This window comes from Stegostoma tigrinum, chromosome 2 (assembly GCF_030684315.1).
Source record: "Stegostoma tigrinum isolate sSteTig4 chromosome 2, sSteTig4.hap1, whole genome shotgun sequence".
In the NCBI taxonomy this organism is placed as follows: Eukaryota; Metazoa; Chordata; class Chondrichthyes; order Orectolobiformes; family Stegostomatidae; genus Stegostoma; species Stegostoma tigrinum.
Genome location: NC_081355.1, coordinates 60,658,676 through 60,684,626, shown reverse-complemented (window position 1 = coordinate 60,684,626; position 25,951 = coordinate 60,658,676). Strand labels below are relative to the sequence as shown.

Below are 25,951 nucleotides of genomic sequence, written 5' to 3'. Positions count from 1 at the left end.
TGAGGACAGTACCGCAAGGACCTTCTGCAGCAATGTTTGAAGTGATTGAACCCTAACTGAAACAACTATTGAGTTTTAATGATTTCAACTGGTTTTCCTTGATTCCCATTGCCTGCAGTTTTGCTAGTACTTCTGAAATCCACTCTTGGTCAAATGCTACTATGATGTTGTGGCAGCCACCCTTACTTCTCCTTTGGCCTTCAGCTCTTGCCTGTGTTTGGACCAATGCTATAATGAGGTCAATGGTGAGTGGTGTTGACAGAACCCAAACTGACCACCACTGAGCAGGTTTATGTGGAGTAAATGCCATTTGGTAGTACCTTCCATCACTTTACTGATAATTGAAAATAGACTGATGGTATATGGCTAGGTTTGTCATGCTTTTTGTGGACAGGCTGCATACTTGGACAATTTTCCACGCAACAAGTAAATGTCAGCAATGTAAGTGTACTACGGTAGCTTGGCTAGGGTTTCTGGAGCACAATTCTTCCAGATTATTACCAGAATAATACTTGCAATATCCAGTGCTTTCAGCTTTTGTTTTGTTATCATATGGAGTGAGTCTAAATGACCAAATCTGGCATTTGTGAAGCTGGGGACCTCTGAAAGAGGATGCGATTAATTGTCATCTCGGCACTTCTGGCTAACTGTTGTTGAAAGTGCTTCAGCTTTGTCTTTTGCACTGGGCATTGGGCTCCCCAGTTTTTGAGAATGTGAATATTTATTAAGCCTCCTCATCCAGTGAGTTGTTTAATTGCTCGCCACCATTCACAAGTGGATCTGGTAGGACTGCAGAACTCACATCTGATCGGTTAGGTGTGAGATTGCTTGGTCCTGTCTTTTCCTTGATGTTTTTGTGACTCGGCATGCCTGTGTTATACACTCACCGCGAAGACACCTGGTTTGAATGTACCACGGTTTGGAGCAGTTAAGACATTGGCATCATTCTTGAAGCATATAAATGAACGTTCCAACTCATGCTGAGCAGCCATCTGCTCAGCATTTAATAGTATTAACTTTAAAATAAGAGTCTCTCACTTGGTGAGATGTATACATTCAATTTGATGTGATGCTCATCTGTTATTTGTAACTATTTTCTGACTGCCTTGATCTTAACATTCATGAAAGCAGTTAATAATTACCAGCAAACACAGCACAACAGCGCCACGACATAGTGACAGGCTATGAGAGTAAAATGAAGTCACTATGGTGTAACCTCCTATGTTTGAGGAAGAATTGCTATCGATGTAATGGAGAGGTTAATTGCAATCATTTAAATGTAGATGGTGCAGCAACTTCAGGCACAGACAGCTGATTGAAAAAAAGCTGAATTTCCAAATTTGCTGTCAGAGTTGCACTGCTGATCCAATAGCTTTGCACTGTCTAACTCACCATTAAAGAGTGCAAGTAAAAGTTTGAACAGCCGTATTAGCAAGATATTAGGAATTAAACATACAACAGGGCATCAGGTTTTGTCCATTTCAGTCTGTGTCCCTTTAGGCTACGTAGTAAGTGTTAACCACTGTCTGAGCCAGTTTTTTCTGGCACTGAAAATTAATTAAGTGCTTAGAGCCTCATTCTTTCCTTCAGATTTTCATGTTGGACATTTTTTTAAAAATGTAAAATTTCAAAAATTATCCTTACTTCTCCCGTCTACCTTTTTTCTCTCTCCTTTAATCCAATCTTTGTTTGTTTTTCAGTTTCTGTTTAAATATTTGAAAATCAAATGGAATAGAAATTTGTTGATCTCTTCTGAAAGAAGCATTGTTGGCTCAGTGCAGAACAAGACTTCAAAGCCAATTCTGATTGACAGCTGTTGAATTTTGTTTTGTTTCTTCGTTTTAACTTCTCATTTTTGCTGTACTGCAGAAGAATGCAGTTACCAAGGGATACCCAGACTCATAATCACTCCAATTGTTTGAATGGCTAAGGCTAACAGATGAATTTGAAATAAATTGGGATTTTTTTTATCAATATGAGGTACACCGGCATTTGGACCTGCTGTTTCATTTATTAAACCCAGTATAACAGGAGGGTGACCCAAGATTGCTTTTATATTCTGCTCTGTGGGCGTTTATTGATGCCAACTGCTGGAAATTCTTCTCATAGTTTTGTGTTACAAATTCTCCAGTGGTGTGTATTTAACCCAAATATAATTTTATTAGGTTTTCAATGACTATAGTGGGATAGCAGGGAGTCCAACTGCTTTTTTTGTTAAAAAATATCAAGACTGTTTTAGTCGCGAAGCTTTTGTGCATCTAATCATAGTTTTACATGGCTAAAAGTCGACTCAGAAGTTTATGTAAAATGCTATAAACTGGACAAGCGGTGATTGCCAGTTGAGTAGTTGCCCAAATAATAATTATTGTAGAATTTGCTGAAGAACACCACTTCCTGAGCAACATACACTACTGTCTGTATGCAATTACAACTTCATCTTGTGTGAGGAAGAGCTACCATGCGAGTTACAAATAGCCTGCATTTACAAACACTTTGAGAATAAGCATGAACAAGTCTAATGAACAGAGCAGACCACTATACAACCCATACTGGCCACATCTGGGCAATTTTGTAAATCCAAGGTAAATGTCCAGTCCTTAATGTGGATATATCATTTTGAGGACCTTTAGTCAGTTGTACAACTGGCTTTTATTTATTAAAGAAGCTCATGTTCATGACTCTGAAACATTGGGCTTGTTGGAGATGATAGCCTAGAGGTATTATTGCTATACTATTAATCCAGAAACATGGGTGATGTACTGAGAATCTAGGTTCACATCCTGCCATGGCTTATTCATTAGTAACACTGTGGAATCCAGTGTCAAACATTGAAACCATTATCAATGGTCTTAAAACCTGTCTCCTTTACTAACATCCTTTGTGCAAGGAAATGTTGTCCCCACTTGTTCTGGTCTGCATGAAACTCCAAACCCCTCGGCTGTTGATGCTTCACTGCCTTCTGGGTAATTTGGGATGGGCAATAAATGCTGGCCTGGTCCAGTGATGCATATATTTTGTCAATGAGTTAAAAAAATACAATTCCCAGTGTCAAAGTCCCCATTTCTTTTGGCAATGGTTTCTCCCAACCTGCAACCCTTACACCACCGCGACCCCTGGCCCTCCCTCTGAAATGACAGCCCTCTGACTGACTTCAAGCAGCCCCTGGACCTGACTGAGCAGGCCCCTGACTGTTGTATTTGTAGCTCCCTAACTGAACGTATGTGATTCACCTAACTGCTGGTGTTGACCTTAAAAGATCCAGCATTGTCCACTTCCCAGACCGTATTCTGATAAATACCCTAACTGCAAGTGTGCCGAGCAGAGAGCTATGTAAATGGTACCAATGACTGATGGTTCTGGGACCGCTGAGCAACTGCAGCCCCCGTTTAACTGAGCTGAGAGACAAGCTGCCACCAATTGCCAACCTGCCCATTTGGTTGAAACAATGAGCAATGTATTTATCACATAAACAGCTGGTATCTACTCTAAAGCACACTTCAGTGCACAAGTGCAGATACCCAATGGCATTGGCTGAAATGCTGATGTGATAACTGCTATAACAAGTCAAGTCAGGGATGGCCACTGAGCAAGCACAAAGCGAGCCACCCTGAGACACAACCTGCTCCAATCCATAAGGTGGTTCACCATCCATGTGCAAAAGGGGCCCCTGCAGCCAAATTTCAACACTAGTTGCTGCTGGGCCCTGTCAGTACTTCATAGGCAGCCTGCAAGAGGATCAGAGAGGTGCCACAACGGTGGTGGGTGATTGGCAAATGCTGGATTCCAGTGCCTATGGGCGAGGGTTCTTGTAGATAGAGTTAGTGGGTTGTGCCCTGAACTGCAGCTTGGGTGTGCACAACGTGGAGGTTGTTCAGAGCAGGTGGCACGCTGAATTTGCCGGGCACCTGCTCTGACCTCCATGTTGAGGTTTCTCTGTGTTTTGCTTATTTCCTGGGTTTGGCAAGATAGGAGGCTGAATATTAACGAGGCTGGTTGATTGTTAACAATGTGCTTAACAAGCAATAATCCCCTTTAGTTGGCAACTCGCCTTTGCCCAGACAGAAACTCACTCTGCCACTTGTGAGAAGCATAAAAGATGGAGTGAGATGATCCACATGTTGAGATGGGGCTTTCCAGACTGCTCAACCAATTCTGCCTCAAGTCTCCCCACAGTCCACGTCACTCAGACCCCTATAAGTTTCTGTCTGTGGTCATTTTACAATTCTGCGACTCCTTGGGCATTTTCCTTGATTTACTGCAAGATCATTCATGGTTTTGGGTGAAGAGAAAGGAATAAAATTCCTGCTAATGCAAGACATCCCCACTTTGAAAAGATATTGTCACCAGTCACAGGCTGGATAGTGTTTGTGTTGCCAGTAATGTACTTTCCCAGCAAGCAGCAAAAGAATATGCAGGAGGAAAGAAAAGGTTTAGCTTAACATAGGTCAACAGATTGTTGGCAAATGATTGTCCTATAAACCGTATCTTCTCTGGTCAATTTGAGTCATTGCCCTTGTTGGCAGAAAGCTGCTGTCTCCAGAGAACTTAATACACAGTTCAACATTTTGTAGTGTCAGGCCAAAGGTGGATCTGAATACCAAACCACTGCTACAATCAGCATGCTTCATTGACTTTTTCAAATACACCACCAAATGTAATGAGATCACAGGCATACAGATGAGGCGAGGTTTTCCTGTGAATTAATGGTTGACATAATTCTTTAACAGTGACTGAGGACAAAGTTGGACAGAGGCCAAAAATGGACGCGTGTTCTTAATACTGGATTACTCTGCACCGGGCTTTACTTTCCCAATTCAAACTTCAGGCCACAACTGTTTTAAATGAATGCAGCACCAAGGGCCCACCAAGAGTGGCTGCGCACCCCAAGAGGCCAACACCAATTAAAGCTAGCCTGAATCACTTAAAGGTGCTTTATTTCTGTAATGTAGTGGGTATTGTACATCTATCAGGTCCTTGGTTCGAAACTAAACAGAAACATTTATTGAAAGCTATTAATGTCACCATGAAGAAAAATTGCGTCCTTTAAAGCCAGTCTGCCCCTCTTAAAATGAGAGGGGCTTTGTAAGTAGGGTAAGTGCTGGATCCCATTCAGAAAGTTAATTTGAAAGGGAGGCACTCCATAATTCCAGCAGGAAACTGGATCCAAAGTTGTGTGACTTTGCTCAAGGAGATGTGATGCAGGAAATGGAGAGAGAGAGAGAGAGATGTTATCTGCATGTGCTTACATTCTCTCTCTACATACTGTGTGAAGATATTGGTCACAGGAGGCTACAGAGGTCAGTCAAACTACCTGAAACTGGATGCAATCTGCAAGAAATTCCTTGAGCTCACAATAAGCTCAGTAAGTGCATCTTCAAATGTCAAATTCCACCAAGAGTACCACTTGCCTGTCTTACTGCTGAATGTATCACATCCCTCTCACCTGCCTATCAATCACAATTCATACTGAATAATCATCACTTTAGCTTACTCTCACACTCTTGGCGCAGCTGCGAGCTTTGCACCCAGCCCTTGCAGTTTGCAGACACTGTCAGCTAGTCAAACTGTATCCACCGAACAAATTACATAATGCTCAGTGACACAGCTTCATGTCTGTAACAGGACAAGGTGGTGCAAACCTGGAGGTAGTTGGCCCGAACTGACAGGGGAGGCACAGCTATATGTCCTTATCTCCATGGCAGTGACGATCAATGGAGCTGTGACCAGCAGAGGGGCTGAAACTGTATCCTTGCACCTAATCCTCTACCTTAGTTACTGTTTCCCTTTCTGATTTACTCTCCTGATTTACAGTTTACAGAACTACACACCTCTTGCTGTCCCCTCACAACATTAACCTTGTACCATTCTCCTTTCTGTACTAGAGCTGAAACGTAGCCAGATAGAGCTGGAAGAACAAATAGACAAATAAAAGAAGAAGGAACACTATCACTTGATTTCACATCTGCAGCCATCCCGTTCAAATACTGATACTGTTTCATACTTTAGAGAGTAACATAAAGGTGCAATCTTCATGTGGTGAGACATCAGGCAGAGTGGTCTGCACCCAAGGCTGAGGGCAAGGGTATCTTGCAGGAGGGTAGCATGGATTCTGCTGCAGAGGACTCAGATGGGCATATCAGTGCTAATGTACAGTACAATGCTTGGAGTATTGAGTATTGATTGATCTGCCAGAAAGACTGCAAGTAACGTGGAGGCAGGAGGAGGAATTGGCGTTGAACCGAGCAATGCTCTGAACTAACAGGCAATCCTTTTCCAACACGAATGTGGTGGCCAGTTACATCCGCATGCTGTTGGATCCAACCATGGAAAACCATTTGCAGGCCAATGACTCTGTTTTGTGCTGATGATGCACTTTAAATTGAGCCTTCCAGGCCCAGCTGCTCAAGGATGCAGCAGCATAATGCACTGAAAGTCAGCAGCCCTCTCCACCAACCATACACTGCAGTCAGACCAGTCAGTTAGTCAGCCTGTGTGACCTTCTTCCCTCCACTTTCTGCCACTGCTCAACTGGTTACTGCCTGGCTGTTGGCAAGGGCTATACCCTCAGAAGAGTAATACAGTGAGTACAGTGAATCTGCTCTGCAAAGCCCTGTAGGGATCCCCTACTAGAACCCGAGAGATACCGTAGAAACAGGAGGATGCTCGAGGGACCCACGACCCTGCTCCACTATTGATTACAATTATGACTGACCTTGGACTGTAACTTCACTTTCCAAGCTGCTCCCCATATTGATGAGAGTGAGAATCTCTCTTTCTCCCCCAGCCATCAATTTGTTAAGCAGTGGAGCAACTGGGGCTAAAAATCCAACAATTCACAACCTTTTGAGTGAAGTCATTCCTCATCTCATTCCTAAATGTTCGTCCTGTTATCCTGAAACTGTGCCCTGGAGATTTAGTTTCCACAGCCACAATCACTCAGCATTTACTGTATCACACCCCTCCTGGAACTGATGTGTTTCAATGAGAGCAATCACCTCCTGTGCTTGAAACTTCAGAGAATGTAGACACAGTTTGTTCAGGTTCTCACCATAGGAAATCCCTCCTTCATAGTGGACCAGTCTGGTGAACCTACACTGTACCAGAGTGATCGTGACAGGTCAAGTGTTGTTTTAACAGGCCGGCAGTATGCTGCATGCTGATTGTGTGACAAGAGGAGGTCTGTTACATGCACGCTGCCCGCATGAACTTGGATTTTGTACTGGAGTCATCAGCCCTAGTTACCCAGTGCTTACCCTTTTGTTTCATACAGGGATTCAGCCACAGTCATACAGGGCTACCACAGCATAGGGCCTTATGACTGTCAACCAGTTGTACAGGACATTGGTGAGGCCTCATCTGGAGTCCTGTGTCCAGTTCTGATCTCTCTGTTTTGAGGAGGATACTATTAAGCTGGAGAGGGTTCAGAAAATATTGACAGGATGTTACTGGGAATTGAGGGTTTGAGTTATGGGGGGAGGCTGGAAAAGATGGGGCTGTTTTCAGTGGAGTGTAGGAGGTTGAGGGGGTGACCTCATTGAGGCTTATAAAATCAAAATGGGTATGGTTAATGGGAATGGCACATGTCTTTTCCTGAGGGTGGGGGATTTCAAGATGTGGGGGCATTTTTTAAGGTATTGGAGAAAGATTTAAAAAGGAAGTGAGGGGCAATTTATTTACAGAGAGAGTGGTATGTGTGGAATGAACTTCCAGAGGAAGTGCTGGATGCGAGTACAGTTACAATGTTTAAAATACTTTTGCTAAGTATATGAAGGAGAAATGTTTGGAGGGATATGTGCCAAATGCAGACAGGTGGGACAAGATTAATTTGGGATTATGGTCGGCATGGAGTGGTTAGGCCAAAAGGCCTGTTTCCGTGCTGTATGTGTTGCATCTCAGAGCTGACCAACCCTCCCTCTAATCCCCGCCTCCTTGACCTGTCCATCTTCTCCCTCACCTCTCTGCTCCTTCCACCCCACTGACCAATCCCTACCTGCACTCACCTATCACCATCCCACTTACCTTCCCCAGCACCACCCCTCCTCTCTATTTATTTCTGAGCTCCCTTCTCCCTCCCCCATTTCTGAAGAAGCATCCTGACTTGAAACGTTAACTTTCTTGCTCCTCTGATGCTGCCTGGTCTGCTGTGCTCCTCCAGCTGCACACTGTGTTATCTCTGACTCCAGCATCGGCAGGTCTTACTATCTCCAAATGCTAATTCTACCCGCTGCTGTCTGGAGGGAAGAATGGAATATGGGATACAAATTCTCAGGGTCCGCCTTTTTCAGGCAGTGGTTGGAAAACTGAGAGGGGTTCCAATGCATTCTCTTCCAGGCCAGAAGGAAGCTGATGCAAAATGTTCACGGTCACAGTCACCGTCTCAGTCGGTGACAGCGTTCTGCTCTGAGGCTGCTGTTGCAGCTGCAGGAGGTGGCACATTGCAGTGAGCACATCCTTAGCGAAGGTACTGTGCTCCTAACTAAGGTTCAGGTAGAAGCATTGTTTCCTCAGCACAGCTGCTGCTCCTGGCCCCCTGTAGAGAGTCTTTCATACTTTGCACTTCGTCCTTCTTCAAGAAACTTTCCCTTTTCACCTCTGTCACGTCTGTTCATTCTTCCGCTTATGCCATAATCCCAGGGGGATGATGACTGTCGCAGCGTAGCTAAGAGGAGGTGTTGTGCGCAAAACCTTTGTTGTCTAGACAAAGTCCTACAGTGTGTGTCACACTGCGCCCCGGGGATTTCTTTGAACAAAACAAAAAACACTCTCAAAATTGCAGCAACAAGAAGTAGATATCAACCACCAGCTAAGCTCGCAGTCGTTGATGATCTCTTCCAACAGCATTGGCTAGATTTCTTGCCGCTCCTGAGCAGGTATTCAGTAGTGCAAGGTTAGGAGGTGTTAGCGGGAACCTTGAGCTGCAGATTGGCACCACTGGTCTGAAGTTACATGATCTGCATACTCCAGCAGGCGGACCGTGCGCACCACTGGCGCATTAACCAAAATGGCATCTGACCTGTGTCACTACCAGAAACGCGTAGGTACGTTTAGGATGCCACTTTCAATCTTTAAGGCCGTGCTAATTTTCAGAGTTCCCTGCTTTACTGTTGAGTGTTTCACAATTTCAAGTGTCTCAGACAATGTTAAAAGACTTTTGAAGCTTTCAAAAGCTGCTTAATGAGACTTTGCATTAAAATGTGAAGCAACTGTTACCAATTACTGGGGTTTAATAAGCTTAGGAATGCAGTCTTTTCAAATGCAGCAATTTATTTTGCAATTTAAATGCTCTCTGGAAAGGCCCTCACAACACTGCAGCTGCCTTCCTATTTCAACTGTTTGATAGTAATTAAGGAAAAAGTTGAAACCTGAAACATTTTGTGAACATATAATTGTCTCTTTATATTGTAGTGGTTGCAATGTGTATAATTTACAAGGTAACCTCTTTGCTATTTTGAGCTATAATTGTTAAATAGCTCTGTTGTGTAAAGATTACAGTCTTGTTGCAACAGCAAAGCAATCAATAAAGCATGAAATTCTAAGAAGTTTTCTGAATAATTTGGTCCCAAGAAATGTTCTTTTCCACTCACCTTATTGGGGGTCTGGGCTGGGGACAACATTTGCTTCCACAAATGACAGTTGATGCTGGACAAATTGTTCATTTCAAAACTGAAATTGATAGATTTTTGTAAATCAAAAGGTTACAATCACAGATCAGGTGCAATCTCATTGAAAAGCTCCAGGGCCTAATGGCCTATGCCAGTTTCCATGTTCAAACGTGTGATTTGTGTGTGTGTATGTTCTGTGTGTCTGTCTGTGTACATTGTGTTTGTGTGTGTGTTTGTGTTTCTTCATTCTATCTCTTCTCTGACCGCAAGAAGTTTGTAGTTACGAGGGAAACAATATCACTGACTATATTTTAGAGTGTACGTGTATCATGATCAGAAATAAGTCATCCAAGGCTCCATTAGTAACATAAAAAACTAGCTCACAGCAAAAAAAACTTCAACAAATATTAACAAATGGTTTAAAATGTGCAACAATATCTAATTACCCTTCTCACATACAAGCATGTGCACATACATGCACACACATATGCGGTGCACACACGCTCACTCGCTTACTTACTTCTACTCTGGCTTGGGGTTTAATGTAACCCCAAGGGCGACACAGTGGCTCAGCGGTTAGCAGTGCTGCCTCACAGCGCCAGGAACCCAGGTTCGATTCCACCCTCGGGTGACTGTGTGGAGTTTGCACATTCTCCGTGTGTCAGCATGGATTTCCTCGAGGTTCTCTGGCTTCCTCCCACAGTCCAGAGATGTGCAGGCTAGGTAGATTGGCCATGCTTAATTGCCCGTAGTGTTCAGGGATGTGTAGATTGGGTGGGTTATGTGGGGATAGGGATGGATGGGATCCTCTGAGGGTCGGTATGGACTTGTTGGACCAAAGGGCCTGTTTCCACACTGAAGGAATTCTAGAATAATGATCTAAGATGATAAGACTGTGCAAAGTCTCATTTGAAAAGTATTTTTGGCCAAGCTACAATTAAATAAAAAAATACTTTTTCACAAATTGTCTAAAATACTGGTTTGCAGCTAAAGTCACATTGGTATGGGGTTTCTCCCTGGATCAGTTATAGCTGGTTAAAATCTTATTTTTGGAGATGGTGACAATTAAACCTACTTCTAAAGAGATGAGAACTTCCAGTGGTTTGAAACTCACACTTTGATGAGACAAGTTTCACAGAAAGAGAGCAAATAAAGGCACAATTTCTCTGTGTTCAAAATCATTTTTTTTTAAATGCCTAGCCAGTGATATTACAAAAATAATCTTTCAGATAACATCATCATAACACTTCATGTATGTATACATATATTTTTCTTCAAAATAAGCACTACTGAAATGCATTGATCCAAGTCTTGAAGATGTTAAGAAAATGTGGCATATATGCATCATTGTATTTTGTTGAGAATGCAAATTTACTCATGATCATTTTTGATTGGATTGAAATCACGTCATTTTATTAAGAAATAACAAGGTGTAGAGCTGGATCAGCACAGCAGGCCAAGCAGCATCAGAGGAGCAGGAAGGCTGATGTTTTGGGTCTAGACCCTTCTTCAGAATTTTATGAAGAAGGGCGTAGGCTCAGAACGTCAGCTTTCCTGCTTCTCTGATGCTGCTTGGCCTGCTGTGCTGATCCAGCTCTACACCTTGTTATCTCAGATTCTCCAGCATCTGCAGTTCCTACTATCTCTTGTAATATTATTATCTGACTTTGGTTTCTGGTAGTCTTGTTTTTGTATATCTAGAAATGATAGCCTGCATTGAACTGAAAATATTCATGCCATATTTTCTTCTTTCTCTGCAGCAGCAAGAACAGGACCCAACCAACCTGTATATCTCGAATCTGCCGATATCCATGGATGAGCAAGAACTCGAGAACATGCTGAAACCCTTTGGTCACGTCATCTCCACAAGGATATTAAGAGATGCAAATGGAGTAAGCCGAGGGGTGGGATTTGCCAGGTGAGAGATCAGAGCACGTCCTTCGATAAAACTGCCACAAAAGTCAAATGCAGCGTCAGTAAAAACGGATGGCTGATCTGCTCATGTCAGTTTTTCATTCAGCATGTTATATGTTCCTCTCTGCAGTAGCAGTATCAGGATCTCATCAACATGTATACCTTGAAACCTGCCATATCCTCAGATGAACGGGGACACCCAGTTACCCCAAAATGTCTGCAAAGCAATAAAATCAGATTGACAATGATAGATCTGTTCCATACAAAACACAGAGATGAAATTTCTCTGTCATCTTAATAGAACATCTGCTGTTACATATAAGGGTATATTTCATCTGTGCATGCATATTCTCCCACTAAGCTTTATTTTTAAATTTAAGTAGTGAATCTCTAGAGTCCTGATGAAGGGTCTTGGCCCAAATCGGCAACTTTCCTGCTCTTCTAATGCTGCCTGACCTGCTGTGTTCCTCCAGCTCCACACTGTATTGACTACTGTTGCATTGCCTGATGCTCGAACACACTCACTCACACACACTCTCTCTCTCTCTCTCTCTCTCTCTCTCACACACACACACACACACACACACACACACACACACAGTAAGTTGTATATAAGGGTATATTTTATTGAATCCCTATTGTGTGGAAACAGGCCCTTTGTCTCAACAAGTCCGCATTGACCCTCAGAGCATCCCACCCAGACCCATCCCCTATAACCCACTAAATCTACACATCCCTGAACACTTTGGGCAATTAAGCATGGCCAGCCCACCGAGCCTGCACATCTTTGGTGCAAACGCCACACAGGCAGTCACCCAAGGGTGAGGCAGCAGTGCTAACCACTGAGCCACCGTGTGTGCAACTTTAAATGAATATTTTGCCCCGACTTTATTTTTAATATTACACAATAAATCATCAGAAAAGCAAACCTATGCCTGTACATCTGTTCCATTTCTTAAAAAGATCAATCAAATGGAAATATAGTCAAGTGATTCTCATTGATCTACTCTGCAGTAGGTCAGCCACAGATCAATTTCATTGGCACAGATGTACAGGTGTTCACAGGTCGACAAGTTAAGACTGTTGGGCATGAGTGCTTGTGTAAACTATTAGAGAACAACAACACAATCTCTCGCCTCTTACATTGAAAATAACACAACATCACTGCATCAAAACCAGAGGATTGACCATTCAGCACACACGATAATTAGGGATAAAGAAGGTCATTTGCACCAACTTGTCATTAATTCAGACAGAGCCTAAAATGATGTATTATACTGTTTCAGTGTTTGTTAAATTATTTCAGGTATCTTGCCTCACCAACTCGTCCTGGAAGTGTAATCCAATTATTCATTACATCTTTGTGAAGAGTTCTTTTTTTAACTATTATTTAGTTATGTAAGGCAGTTGTCTCACTGCATCCAGGGTATTACATTCAGTACAGAATGCCACATCAAAGGAAAGATAGATTGGTCTTGAGTTGGATGCAATGCAGATTCACTGAAGTAAGAATGAGTTAAATTATAAGAGTCAACACAGTGTGGAGCTGGAGAAACACGGCAGGTCAGGCAGCATCAGAGGAGCAGGAAAATTGATGTTTCGGTTTGGGACATTTCTTCAGAACTGGGGAGGGGGAAGGGAGCTGGGAAATAAATAGAGGGAGGAGAGGTGGGGCTGGGGGAAGGTAGGTAGGAAGGTGATAGGTGAATGCAAGTGGGGGTAGTGAGGACTGGTCAGAGAAGGGTAGGGCAGATATGTGGGAGAGGAGATGGACATGTTATGTCAGGTCAAGGAGGCAGGGTTGAGAGGGACGGTAGGTTATGGGAAGAGGCCAGGTGTAGGGAGCTTTTAAAACTGATGAATTCCATGTTTACATCATCAGGCTCGAGGCTTCTGAGGCTGAATATGAGGTGTTGCTCCCCCAGTTTGCCGGTGGTGTCATTGTGGCACTGGAGGAGGCCCAGGATCGACATGTCATCCAGGGAGTGGGAGGGGGAGTTAAAATGGTTGGGGACTGGAAGGTGTTGTCAATTATCGCATTATGATGCTCCACGAAGCATCCCCTGAGCCTGTGCTTGGTCTCACCAATGTTGAAGAGGCCACACCGGGAGCAACGGCTACAGTAGAAATGTCGACTTTCCTATTCCTCTGATGCTGCCTGGCCTGCTGTGTTCTTCCAGCCCCACACTCTATTGTCTCTGACTCCAGCACCTGCAGGTCTTGCTATCTCCAAGTTAAATTATAATCATGTTCATCAGCAGAACTAGAAGCAGCATTCAAAATGTGATATTTAGGAGCAAATTATTGCAGATGCTGGAATCTGTAATGAAAACAACACATGCTGGAAATCAGAGCAGGTCAGACAACATCCATGGAGAGAGAGCAAGCTAACGTTTCAAGTCTAGATGACTGTCCATTAGAACTGAAGTGGGGAGCGGGCAGCATTTATGCTGTCGTTGGGGTGTGGAAGGGTGTGGGTGTGGTGGGCACAGGGTGCTGGTGGAGAAAAGATGTTGATAGTTCAGATTAAGTGATTGGAATGTGAGAATGGCACAACAATGGTGTGTCTATCTGCCAGACATGAGAGAACAAACAGTCCCACTGGGGTGCGAGGAGGGAGAGGGGATGTAATAAACAAAAATGCTAGTGTGGCCTCACTTGGAATATTGCGTACAGTTCTGGTCGCCCGAGTACAGGAAGGATGTGGAAGCATTGGAAAGGGTGCAGAGGAGATTTACCAGGATGTTGCCTGGTCTGGAGCAAAGGTCTTATGAGGAAGGGCTGAGGGACTTGGGTCTGTTCTCATTGGAGAGAAGAAGGCTAAGAGAGGATTTAATAGAGACGAACAAGATGATCAGAGGATTAGATAGGGTGGACAGTGAGAGCCTTTCTCCTCGGGTGAAGACGTTGGCTTGTACGAGGGGGCATAGCTGCAAATTGAAGGGTGATAGATTTAAGACAGATGTCAGAGGCAGGTTCTTTACTCAGAGTGGTAAGGGCGTGGAATGCCCTGCCTGCCAATGTAATTAACTCAGTCACATTAGGGGCATTTAAACAGTCCTTGGATAAGCGTATGGATGATGTTGGGATAGTGTGGGGGAATGGGCTTAGATTAGTTCACAGGTCAGTGCAACATCGAGGGCCGAAGGCCCTGCTCTGCACTGTATTGTTCTATGTTCTATGTTCTAAGAAAGTAACAAGTAAAGCCAGAAGAAAGGGAAATGGGAGATAGTTCACAATTTGAAGATGTTGAACTCAATGTTAAGTCCCGAAGGCTATAAAGTGCCTCATCCGAAGATATGTTGTTCCTCCAGTTTGCGCTGTGATTCATTGGGACACTGCAGCAAGCCGAGGACAGGCAGAGGGCATGCGAGCAGGACACGGTGTTAACATGACTGAATACAGGATGGTCAGGGTCATGCTTGTGCACAGACCAGAGGTGTTTCCCAAAGTAGTCACCCAGTCTGCGTGTGGTTTCTCCAATGTAGAGTAGGCCACAAGATTGGAGGAGGTACAGGTGAAATGCTGCTTCACCTGGAAAGATTGTTTAGGCCCTTGGATAGTGAGCAGGGAAGAGGTGAAGGGGCAGGTGTTGCACCTTCTGAGGTTACATAGAAAGGCGCCGTGGCAAGAGGGGATGGTGTTGGTGGTTGTGGAATGGACTAGGATGGCCTGGAGAGAAAGATCTTTGTGAAATGCAGAGATGGGGAGTGAGGGGAAGATGTGTTTAGCGGGTGGTGTTCTTCTGGAGTTGTCTGAAATGGCAGAGAGTGATCCTTTGAATACAGAGGCTGATGGGATGAAAAGTGAGGACAAGATATGATATGATGAGATCACTATAGAGTTTGATCACTTCTTACTGTGGTTTAGAGTCACAGAGACATACAGCGTGGAACCAGACTCTTCGGTCCAACTCGTCCATGCTGACTTGGTATCCTGAACTGAACTAGCCCCCTTTGTCTGCATTTGACCCATATTCCTCCAAACATTTCCTATTCGTGTGCCTCTCCAAATATCTTTAAATGTTGCAGTTGTACCCACTTCTACCAAACCATCTGGCAACTCATCCCATATATGCACCACCCGCTGTGTGAAAAAGTTACCCCTCATGTCCCTTTTAAATCTTTCCTCTCTCACCTCGAACTTTTGCCGTCTAGTTTGGACTCCTCTACCCTGGGGAAAAGGTCCTGGCCATTCACTCTATCCATGCCCCTCATGAGTTTATAAACCTGCATAAAGTCACCCCTCAGCCTCCGACACTCCAAGGGAAAAAGTTCCAGCCTATCCATCCTCTCTTTCTCACTCAAACTTTCCAGTCCTGGCTACATTCTTGTAATTTCTTTTCTGTACCTGTTCTGGGTTTAACAACATCCTTACTGTAGCTTTTCTATATTTGTATTATTTGGTTTAGCTATCTAATTCAACATACCGCTGGTTTTGCTGATTATAGCTCTGCGTGGGTTAGAAATGGTTAACAGAGTCTAAAAATTTGTATCTGTCTTTTGTGGATTAAATTTTAGTTTTTCAGCATTGTTTATAGAATCTATGTTTCCTTTCTGTGTCTAGCACATCCTAATTGTTAATATAATTGCTCATCTTCCATTATCCTGTTTACTTACTTCTCACATTCAACTCATTCTATAATTTCTAGATTGCTTTAGAGAATTCCACTCTGCTTTCTTGTTTAATATTGTCTACAAATCTGACGACTTTTCATCGAGGTTTTCAATCCAGGTCACTTTTGTAAATTTAGAAACAATTTCAGTTTAGGCACTGATTTCTGGAGCAACGCACTTAGTGCTGCTACAGCACCCCCTCTCACCAGTACCACTATGTTAAAAGAAGTAGTCATTGGAATTCATTCCCAGACCCTCCCCAGCTTTAACTAACTAGGTTACCTTTACACTTTGTTGCATCAAAACATAAAGCTGCACACATACCTCACTCTATTTTCTTTCTGCTACCTTCATACCACAAAGTAGAGCTAAAGAATTTAACTCTGTCAAACTACAACATGAGCATACATTTAGCTTGGCATCAGAGATGAAATAGATACACCGTCAGAATGTTGTTTCTCGAAATTTTCACTGTGCGGTGCTTGTGAATGGGTAAGCGCTGCCAAACTCAAATTGATCTATACTCAGCCAAATCTGTGTCATTTTGACGAGATCTAAAAGTTTTTATTCTGACCGCACGAGTGGTGTAAATTTGATCAACCTCATAGTCATGGCATTTATTGTTTTTAATCAAGAATTAAGCATGTAATTGCACAACATTGCTTATTCCCCAAGTTTTTGTAATTTTCTGTTCTTCCTTTGTGTTGTTGTTTGTTGTTTTTGTTTCCATTAAAATGTGAGGCCAGGCAGCCACATTAGAGCCTGTATCACACAATCTAAAACAGGCCCACTGCCAGTTCTCCCAGGATAATGATCCAGAGCAGAAACCCCTCAGCCTTAAGAGGAGTGGGCCCCCTCTGCAGGAAATGAGGGATGTTTATCTGGTAGAGGATTGCAAGGATTTTGCTGTATTACCTAAAAGCAAGAGAAGAATACTGTTTGTCATAAGAATTGTGTTTTCTTTGTGAAGAAACAACATCTGTTACACAGGACATCCATTTTTTGCAACACTAGCATTATTGCACTACAAGTGCTGTTAAGGTGACAAAATTACCTTTATACATATCTCTTCAAGATCAAAATTTTTGCAAGCATATTCACACAATGTCAATGATACATGTGCATAACTTCCTTCTATGGCAAGCACGTAACATTAAAAGGACAGCATTTATTATTTATGGAAGAGCTTTGCATACCTTGAGACATGAGATAAATATCAGATCCTTCCACTACCAAAACAATATTTCACAGTCTGAAGGCAGCACCACTTTCATTTTGCAGGCAATCTTCTTCCAGATACATGTGCACCTGACTTGACTCCTCTACCTGTGTTATCATCTAGGGTATATTGATTGTTTAAGAGTCAGGGCTACACTGGGGAAGTTAGCAATTTGAATGTTTTGCACTGGGGTGCGATTAAAATGAATTCCAATTTGATTCACACATAGTTACCTTGTGAATTTCAAACATAGTTAAGAGCAAAACCTTTAATTTGGGCAGAGAGGTAAAATGAGTGGTAGAATGAAGGTTCATTAAAAGCCCTTGGAACCCCATGACAATTTTCCGTTCTGTTGGAAACAAATTTGACTCATTTATGTAATAGTTGGCCAATCTGCTACAACCAGTTTTTTTGCTCTCATCGACTGAGAGTTCTGCCTTAAGTTTCTCAATGATTTTTATAGTTATCATATTATTTGTTGGAATTTAATAAAGATTGGAAAAGTGTTCTAAAAAATAGAAAAGTCTCAAAGCAAAGTTTGATACTGATTAAAAGTTGCAAATTGACAAAATCTATTTCAATTTTCCCAGCCCCACAAAAATCTTTTGTCTTCCACATGCCACATGCCTTCCTTCCAGTTCCAACACGCTAACCCACTGCAACCAGTTCCCGTGAGACAGGCCTCACCTGCTTGGTGCATATTACTATGGGTAACCAATCTAGGTCTTCTGTTTGGAGAAACACCAATGAGGTCCAAACTTGAGAGTGGCTCAAGTTTCCCAAACACTGGACTGAGCATGAGCACTGCTGGTATCATGGCCACATGTCTCGAAACTTCAGTTCACCCCTTCGGCTTCAAATAACCATACAAAGGATCCTATGTGGATGCATCACAGCATGGTATGGTAACAGCTCTTCCCAAGACTGAAAGAAACTACAGAGTTGTGAAGGTAGCCCAAACCATCACACAAACCAATCTTCCATTCGTTGACTACCTATACTTCCCATTACCTTGGAAAAGCCAGCAACATAATTAAAGATCCCTCCCGCCCCAGTTATATTCTCTTCCACCTTTCCCATTGGGCAGAAGATTGTAAAGTTTGTAAATGTATACATGTAGATTCAAGAACAGCTTCTTCCCAGCTGTTATCAGGCATTTGAATGGACCTCTTTAATGTTAATGTTGATCTCTCTCTACACCTTCTTGGCAGCTGTGACATTGTATCCTGTACTGTGGTTTTGTTATGTTGATGCACTTGTATAATATAATCTGCCTGGAAGACAATGTAAGACAATATTTTTCACTCCCTGGTCCACGCGACTATAATAAATCAAATCAGAGAACCAACTTTTATAATACACTTTTTTTAAAAAAGTGTTCATTCCAGTCGTCCTATTGGAGAGAGTCGTATCCATTTTTTTTAGAGCATTCGGGGCAATTTGACAACAGAGTCTGGAAGAAAAGAGTAAGCTGTATTCCAAAGCAGAAGAATATTGAAATTGTTTTTCGATTCAATATTGCAACTTCACTGACTTCAGATTGATACTTGATTCTTTTGTGGAACTGAAGTGAAACTTGCTTATTTCTTTATCTTAATCGGTCAGTGAGTCAGTCAACAACACTCAATCCCTTGGCTCCAACTTGATTGAAAATGCTGCGAGATCAACAGTTTGCTGTGAAGAGTTTCTCCCGTGTTTTGAATATCGCACAGTTGGCATTAAGATCTTTTTCTTCCTGCAGCATGTACAGCAGTTGAAGAGATGTCAACATTCCTGTTTTTATGGAATGGCAGAGTCCTGTAAGGTTTCAGATACCTCACAGGCACAAAAGGCTCAGCAGTTTCAACTGGGCACCACATGAAAGGAGAACTGCAAACAAGTATTCCTTTCTTTGTGCTGCAGTTCTTTATAAGGGCTGCTAAGTTTTCACCTGACTTAAAGCCAAGCATGTGCTAGATTGCTGATAGCATCTGCTGGAATTTCAGATGAACTAATTGAGAAATTCTAGTAGAAAAGAACTGTATTCTTCATACAAACACAATTGGCAGTGTATGGTTCAGCTCTCCAGAGGTAGTTTGTTTCAGGAGTGTACATACAATAACCCTTTTTGAAAGCATGCCCAACAATGATTTCAATATGCAACTCTTTCAACAATTTCATGGAAACACAGACCACAATCATTCTCTGGTGTTAAAAAGATTGTTTGCCAGTTGTCATGTAGATGTTTGTGTTTTTATTTCATCTTTCCAATTTCCAGTTCTTTTGTTATTACTTCTTTCTTTACAAAGATGGCATGTGCTATGGCATGTGCGATTTCCAGGAATCAAAAGTAGTGAACTGAGTTAACTCAACAATACCCGAGCATAAATAGGGGAGCTCAGCAGAGAACAGAAAATCCATCATTATTATCTGTTGAGGAATGCTTCTTAACATCATCTGGATAAGTAGCAAAATATACCCTGGGGCTTTTTAAAAAAATTTACCTCCAAAATGTCTGTGTCATTAGCTAACAGATATATACATTTGTTTGATGGGCCAATTACTTCTACTTTTTCATCTCCTGTAACTTTAGCTCCTGTTTCTCACTACCTTGCAATGCGATATTTCAAAACCTCTTCAAGAAATTATTCTGTTTACTTCAGGACGGAAACTCATTTTAAATGTGGGCGAAGGCTAGAATTCAGTTACATACATGTTTATACTAACCTTAGCAGTCAATGGGAAGAAGCATTTACCCATTTGATACCCTACCTTTGAAATTGAGAACATGGATTTCCTAAGTTCTCTAATCCATTGGTTTTTAGGTGCATCAGTTTTGCCACTTTTCATGGCAACAACATTCTATGTAATGGCAGAATTGGGGCTGTAGTAAATCTAACCATTTTGAATCACCTATTGATCCATTTGCTGTCATCATTTGAGGGAAGGATTACTGCTGCCTATGGACATAGACTGCTGTATAAGCCAACTCTTCAAGCAAGATTTGGAGAGATTGAGTTTCCAAAGGGAAATTGGAAGGAGGAGAGAAATTAATTCAAAACATTGCACTGGAGATTTTTTTTTTAAAAAGTGGTTCTGTTCACAAGGCCAAATAATCTTTTTGAATGGACATCAAATCAAGAATTCTCAGACTCCCATTTTGTTTGGCTCATTGCTCTAACAAATTACTTTAAACAGTAATGATGTAGCTCATAATTTGGGTTGGCATTCAACTCAAAGAAATCACCTCCCCCCCGAAAAAAAAGGGACTATGTGCCCATGATTGGTGCAATTCAATGAAGAAATTTGCCAAAGATCCCTAGACAGCACCTTCCAAACCCACGACTACTTCCATCTGAAAGGACAGTTGCAACAATGCTCGTGAGCACTATCACTGCAAGTCACCCTCCAAGCCATTCACCTTCCTGACTTGGAAATATATTGCCATTTTTTTCACTGTCGTTGGGTCAAAATTCTGAAATTCCCTCCCAGCATTGTGGATTTGCAGCGAGCACACAGACTGCATTAGTTCAAGAAGGCACCTCACCACCACCTTCTCAAGGGCAGCTAAGGATAGGCAATAAATGCTGACCGGCCAACCAAGACCCCATCCCACAAGTGAAGAAAAAACCATAATTGTACTGGTAAGAGCAAGTGACTGAACCTTTTAGTTTATCAGCTAGGAGTTCATGAATTTCAGTTGAGAGCTGGGGTAGTATGGACTTTGCCAGGCAGGTAAGCTTTTATCTGGACTGCTATGTGAAATGATGTGCTGAAGGGGAGGAGAGGAAAGGCAGGGAGAAGCAGATGTCGTCCAACATATTATACTCAACTGTCCCCCTGCCATTCTTTGGCAAAGTGACAATGATAAGCAAATGAGATTTTGGTGCTTGTTCAGTAGTAGAGCTGGTGAGCATACAACATATCTCTGCACATGTATTGATACTGAATTTGCACCGACCACATTTGCCTGTTGGGTATCAGATCAACAAAAGATCAGATATGCCCCAATTCTCTGCTAGCAACTGAATATTGCAGGATCCATGGTTACTGAACTCAAATCATAATATTTAAAATATTGCAAGTGTAATATTCCTTTGTGAATTATTTTAATGATGTAATAACACATTTTAAATACATGCCTGAAACAGTGAATATTAGAATTTCAAACAGATGTCTTGATGCATTTCCATATGCATAGCCCAAAGTTGACTACATTTCTGTTTTAGTTAAGACTGAAATCTTCATTATCATTAGGTTACAAGGCACTGATATTTCTAGTGTAATGTTAAATCATGGGTAAGTTAGCTGCACTTTTCAAAGTTTATAAAGTTAGAATTTATTGCCTTGCAGTTATTATAGAAGGTCCCTTTTACAAATGTTAGTAATATCCAATTAACATATTTATGTTTCTGTTAGATAATAAGATAACATTTGCCACCAAAACTTTGACAGAAGATCTGCAGACCCTTGAAAAATGGCATGAAAAAATTTTGTGTTTTTTCTGCGGTTACTTTTGCACTCTGCAGATGTTGTAAGGATGATCGTACATTGAACCCTGCAAAGATTGACCTCATCTTCTGTAACATTCATTAAAATGAGGTTTTGTTATAATCTCCAGTGTCTGATAAAGTTTAGAAAGAAATTTCACCTTCTAATTACTAGCTGAAAGAATTACATGGAACATAGAACAGAACACACAGGAACAGGCCTTTCAGCCCACAATGCCTGTGCTGACCATGATGCTACTCTAAGCTCATTCCTTCTGCCTGTTCCTATGTCTGTCTTAAACTTTGCTGTCATATCTATTTCTGTCACCTCCCTGACTGCTTGTTTGAGGCATCTGTTACCCTCTGTATTTAAAGAGAAATCCGTTAAATTTTTCCTTCTCACCTTAAAACTATGCCCCCTAGTATTTGGCATTTCCACCCTGGGAAAGAGACTCCAATGATCCAGCCTATCCAGGTCTTCATAATTTCAAATACTTCTATCAGGTTGGCCCTCAGCCTACCATGATCTAGTGAAAACAATCTACATTTTTCCAACCTCTTGTAATAGCTAATACACTCCAAGCTGAGCACCATTCTGGTAAACCTCTTCTGCACCCTCTTCAAAGTCTCCACAGCCTTCCTGTAGTGTGATGACCAGAACTGCGCACAATACTTTCCAGCCTGGCCAAAGTCTTGTACATTTACAACATGAGTTGATGACTTTTATACTCAAATACCTCAACCAATAAAGCCAAGCATGCCGTATACCTTCTTTACCACCTTATCCACTTGTGTTGTCACTTTCAGGAAGCTATGGACATGTATCCCAAGATCCCTCTGTACTTCAATGCTCCTAAGGATTCTGCTAGTCACAGTATAGTTTCCTTTTGCATTTGATCTCCCAAAATGCATCACCTCACATTTATCTGGATTAAACTCCTATAATCTGCTATTTCTGCACCCAGCTTTCGAGCTGATCTATACCTTGGCTGCATTCTTTGATATTCATCTTCACTATGCACAACTTCACCAATTTTTGTGCCATCTGCAAACTTATTAATAAGACCACTGATATTTTTAGGCAAATCATTTATGAGTCCCACTACTGATCCTTATGGAACACCAGTGGTCACAGACCTCCAGCCAATAAGACATCCCTCCCCAACCACCCTCTATCTTCTATGGCCAAGCAAATTTTGTATCCAACTTGCGAACTCACCATAGATTCCATGCAATTTGATCTTCTGGACCAGCCTACCATGAGGAACCTTTTCAAATGCTTTAGTAAAGTCCATGTGGACAATATCCATTGCCTTACCTTCATCAATCATCTTTATCCTTTGCTCAAAAAACTCAATCGAGTTTGTGAGACAAGAGCACCCCTGCACAAAACCATGTTGACTATCCCTAGTAAGCCCATTCTTCTCCAAGTGCAAATAAATCCTGTCCCTCAGAATCTTCTGCAGTAACTTTGCTATGATTGATTTAAAGCTCGCTGGGCTATAATTTCCTAGATTATGTCTGTTGCCCCTCTTAAACAAAGGAACAACATTGGCTACTCTCCAGTCTTCTGGGACCTTGTCTGTCGCTAATGAAGGTACAAATATTTCTATCAAGGCCCCAACAATCTCCTCCTTTGGCTGCTTCAGTAGCCTGGAATAGATCCCACAGGAGCTGGAGATTTATCTACTTGGCTACAGTCCCTCCTCTTGATCCCATGACCCTCAGCGAATAGGATCACATGATCCAAGTCAAATTCCCATCGTCGGCAAGCATCTGAGTCTGAGGCAGCAAGCCCAGAATCCCTAACCCTTTTACTATACAAACATCCTTAATTAGGTACTTTATAACTGTGGTAACTTTTTGTATACAGAAAACTTCAAACATTGCAAAAGTTGAGGCAAAATATGTCATAACCTTAAACATCTTCTCAAATACAATACAAATTTCAAAAATTGTGAAAACAAAATTACAAACAGCTTCATAACACCCTTTTTGGGAATTGCAGCTGTATACAAAAGCATCTTAACTATACACATTGAGTTCATTGGTTGAACATTATCTTAATACTTCGTGGTGTCTTTTGTATTTCTTTCTTCCACTGATGAAATTTTAATTGCGGTGTGACGAGGATAGGCCCAAAGAATACCATGTTCACATTTGGCCTTCCTGTTTCAAGAAAAAACTAAAAGTACCAGTTGACTAAACGCTATTTTCTTTTTATAGGCAACTGACACTTGAACTACAGAGAATAACATTCTCCTTTTATGTTTAGCACCCATCACATTCTCCATGCAACTGCAGTTCTTTTAACAAACAGTCCATAGTTATTCCAAGCTTCCAATGGCTTCCACTAACCCAATTTTACCATATGATAACCTGTCTTCAAGCATCTTCTTCAGTGTTTGAAAACCTCTTAAATCTTCCACCATCCTGTTACAATAATTCACATTCCCTCTGGCCATGCCAGAATAAATCTCCTGGAATCCTTAGAAGATGCAGAATGCCTGTTCAATTCATGCTCATCTTCCTCCCACATTCAGCTGTGCTAACTCGTAATACCAAGAAGCTTTACTTTCTGCTGACTACACTGAGCTTCCACTGTCTATCTGTGATTTAAAGCTGCATTCCCCAAACATAATCTTTAAAACTCACAATTGTCACAACTTACTGATTTTAAACTGTAGAAGGTTTAAGTCTTTTTAACTAATCAAAGAACTTTTTAAAAAATTTCCTGTTCAATGGCCACTTACAATAATTCTCATGGGTTTTAGTTAATCTTCCCCTGATATTATCCAACAGAACCGTTAGATCGAACCATTAAACAAACTCCAAGGCAAAAAAGTTTTTTAAGTTCGGTAGGACAGTTTGTGGATACTAATGATGATATAAAATCATTTACATTGCACATTTCAAAACTATAAACAGTACCAACAGCACTTCTCTCCTTTTTAGCTTGGTACAAAGCAAAGAAAGTAAACAATGTACAGAATTGAAGAATGTGAAAAGGCTGTTTGGGCTATCAAGCTCTTTTCACTCCATAGACAATGTATAATTTGATCTGCCATGATATCCAGCCAACCTGCTTAAACTGTGGAGAGTGGACATCAACTTCTAAGAGCCCAGTAAGAGATGAAGCCCAGCTGAGTTTCTCAACAGTTTCCAAAAACAATTGAGTGACGGTCCAGGCTATTAATTCTCTTGACGCTGAGCAGTTCAAACTAATTGTATTCCATTCGTGACTTATCTTTGATTTCAACAGTTGTATTCTACGCCGTATTTGATCATCCGTGTCTGTAATTATCATTCCATCCTGGATTTGAATGACATTTGTTTAGCTATTTTATTTGAGTATTAATCCAAATATTAATCTATTGTCCATAACATGTGTTCAGTACAATGGGAGGATTAAGAGTTCTGATTTGCTGGCTTACATGAAACCAGTTGAATCTAAACAAGTCTCTTCAAGTCCTCCATTCCCAGTCCAGGTTAAACAATACATGTTCCTTTTGCAGCAAATACGGAGGAAACATCAATTTATTTCAGTTTTTAATTAGTGTGATATTGCAAGATTTTATCATATTGTGGTTGTTTTCTCAATTATTGCCCATTTTTGCTTAACAGTAGTGAAATCCTCTTCCATTATACTGCGCTCTTTTTTTATTCATTCATGAGAGCACCTCTGGCAGGCCAGCATTAATTTTCCATCCTTAAATGCCCAGTCAACTACATTGCTGAGTCTGGCGTCACATGTAGGCTAGACCAGGTAGGAATGGCAGTTTCCTCCCCAAATGGGCATTAGTGAAGCAAATGGGTTTTTGCTGACGGTCGACAATGCATTCATTGTTGTCATTAGACTCTTTAATTCCAGAGTTTTATTGAATTCAAATTCCACCATTTACCATGGCAAGATTCAAACCTGAGTTCCTGGAACATAACGTGGGCCTCTGAATTAACAGCCCTATGATACTACCGTTAGGCCATCGCCTCCCCATAACAGCTCGTGATGCTGCAAATTTAATCTACATAAACCTGAGCTCATCTAAAACTCTACTATCCATATCCTAAGTTGTACCAAATGCACCCATCACTCCTCTGCTCACTGTCATGGCTCCTGGTTAAAAAAAAGCT

The 25,951-nt window shown here is 41.7% G+C and overlaps 1 protein-coding gene across 5 annotated transcripts in view; it reads left to right on the top strand.

The window, feature by feature from the left end:
• Positions 1–25,951, top strand: part of rbms3 (RNA binding motif, single stranded interacting protein) — a 1,261,622-nt gene that overhangs the window by 1,064,337 nt on the left and 171,334 nt on the right. For 4 of the 5 annotated variants that reach the window (XM_048556941.2, XM_048556951.2, XM_048556990.1 and 1 more), the window contains one exon: positions 11,363–11,520. In XM_048556941.2, the coding sequence (XP_048412898.1) occupies positions 11,363–11,520 (158 nt within the window). The remainder of the gene's footprint in view (positions 1–11,362; positions 11,521–25,951) is intronic. The other variant, XM_048556972.2, reaches the window with a different exon arrangement.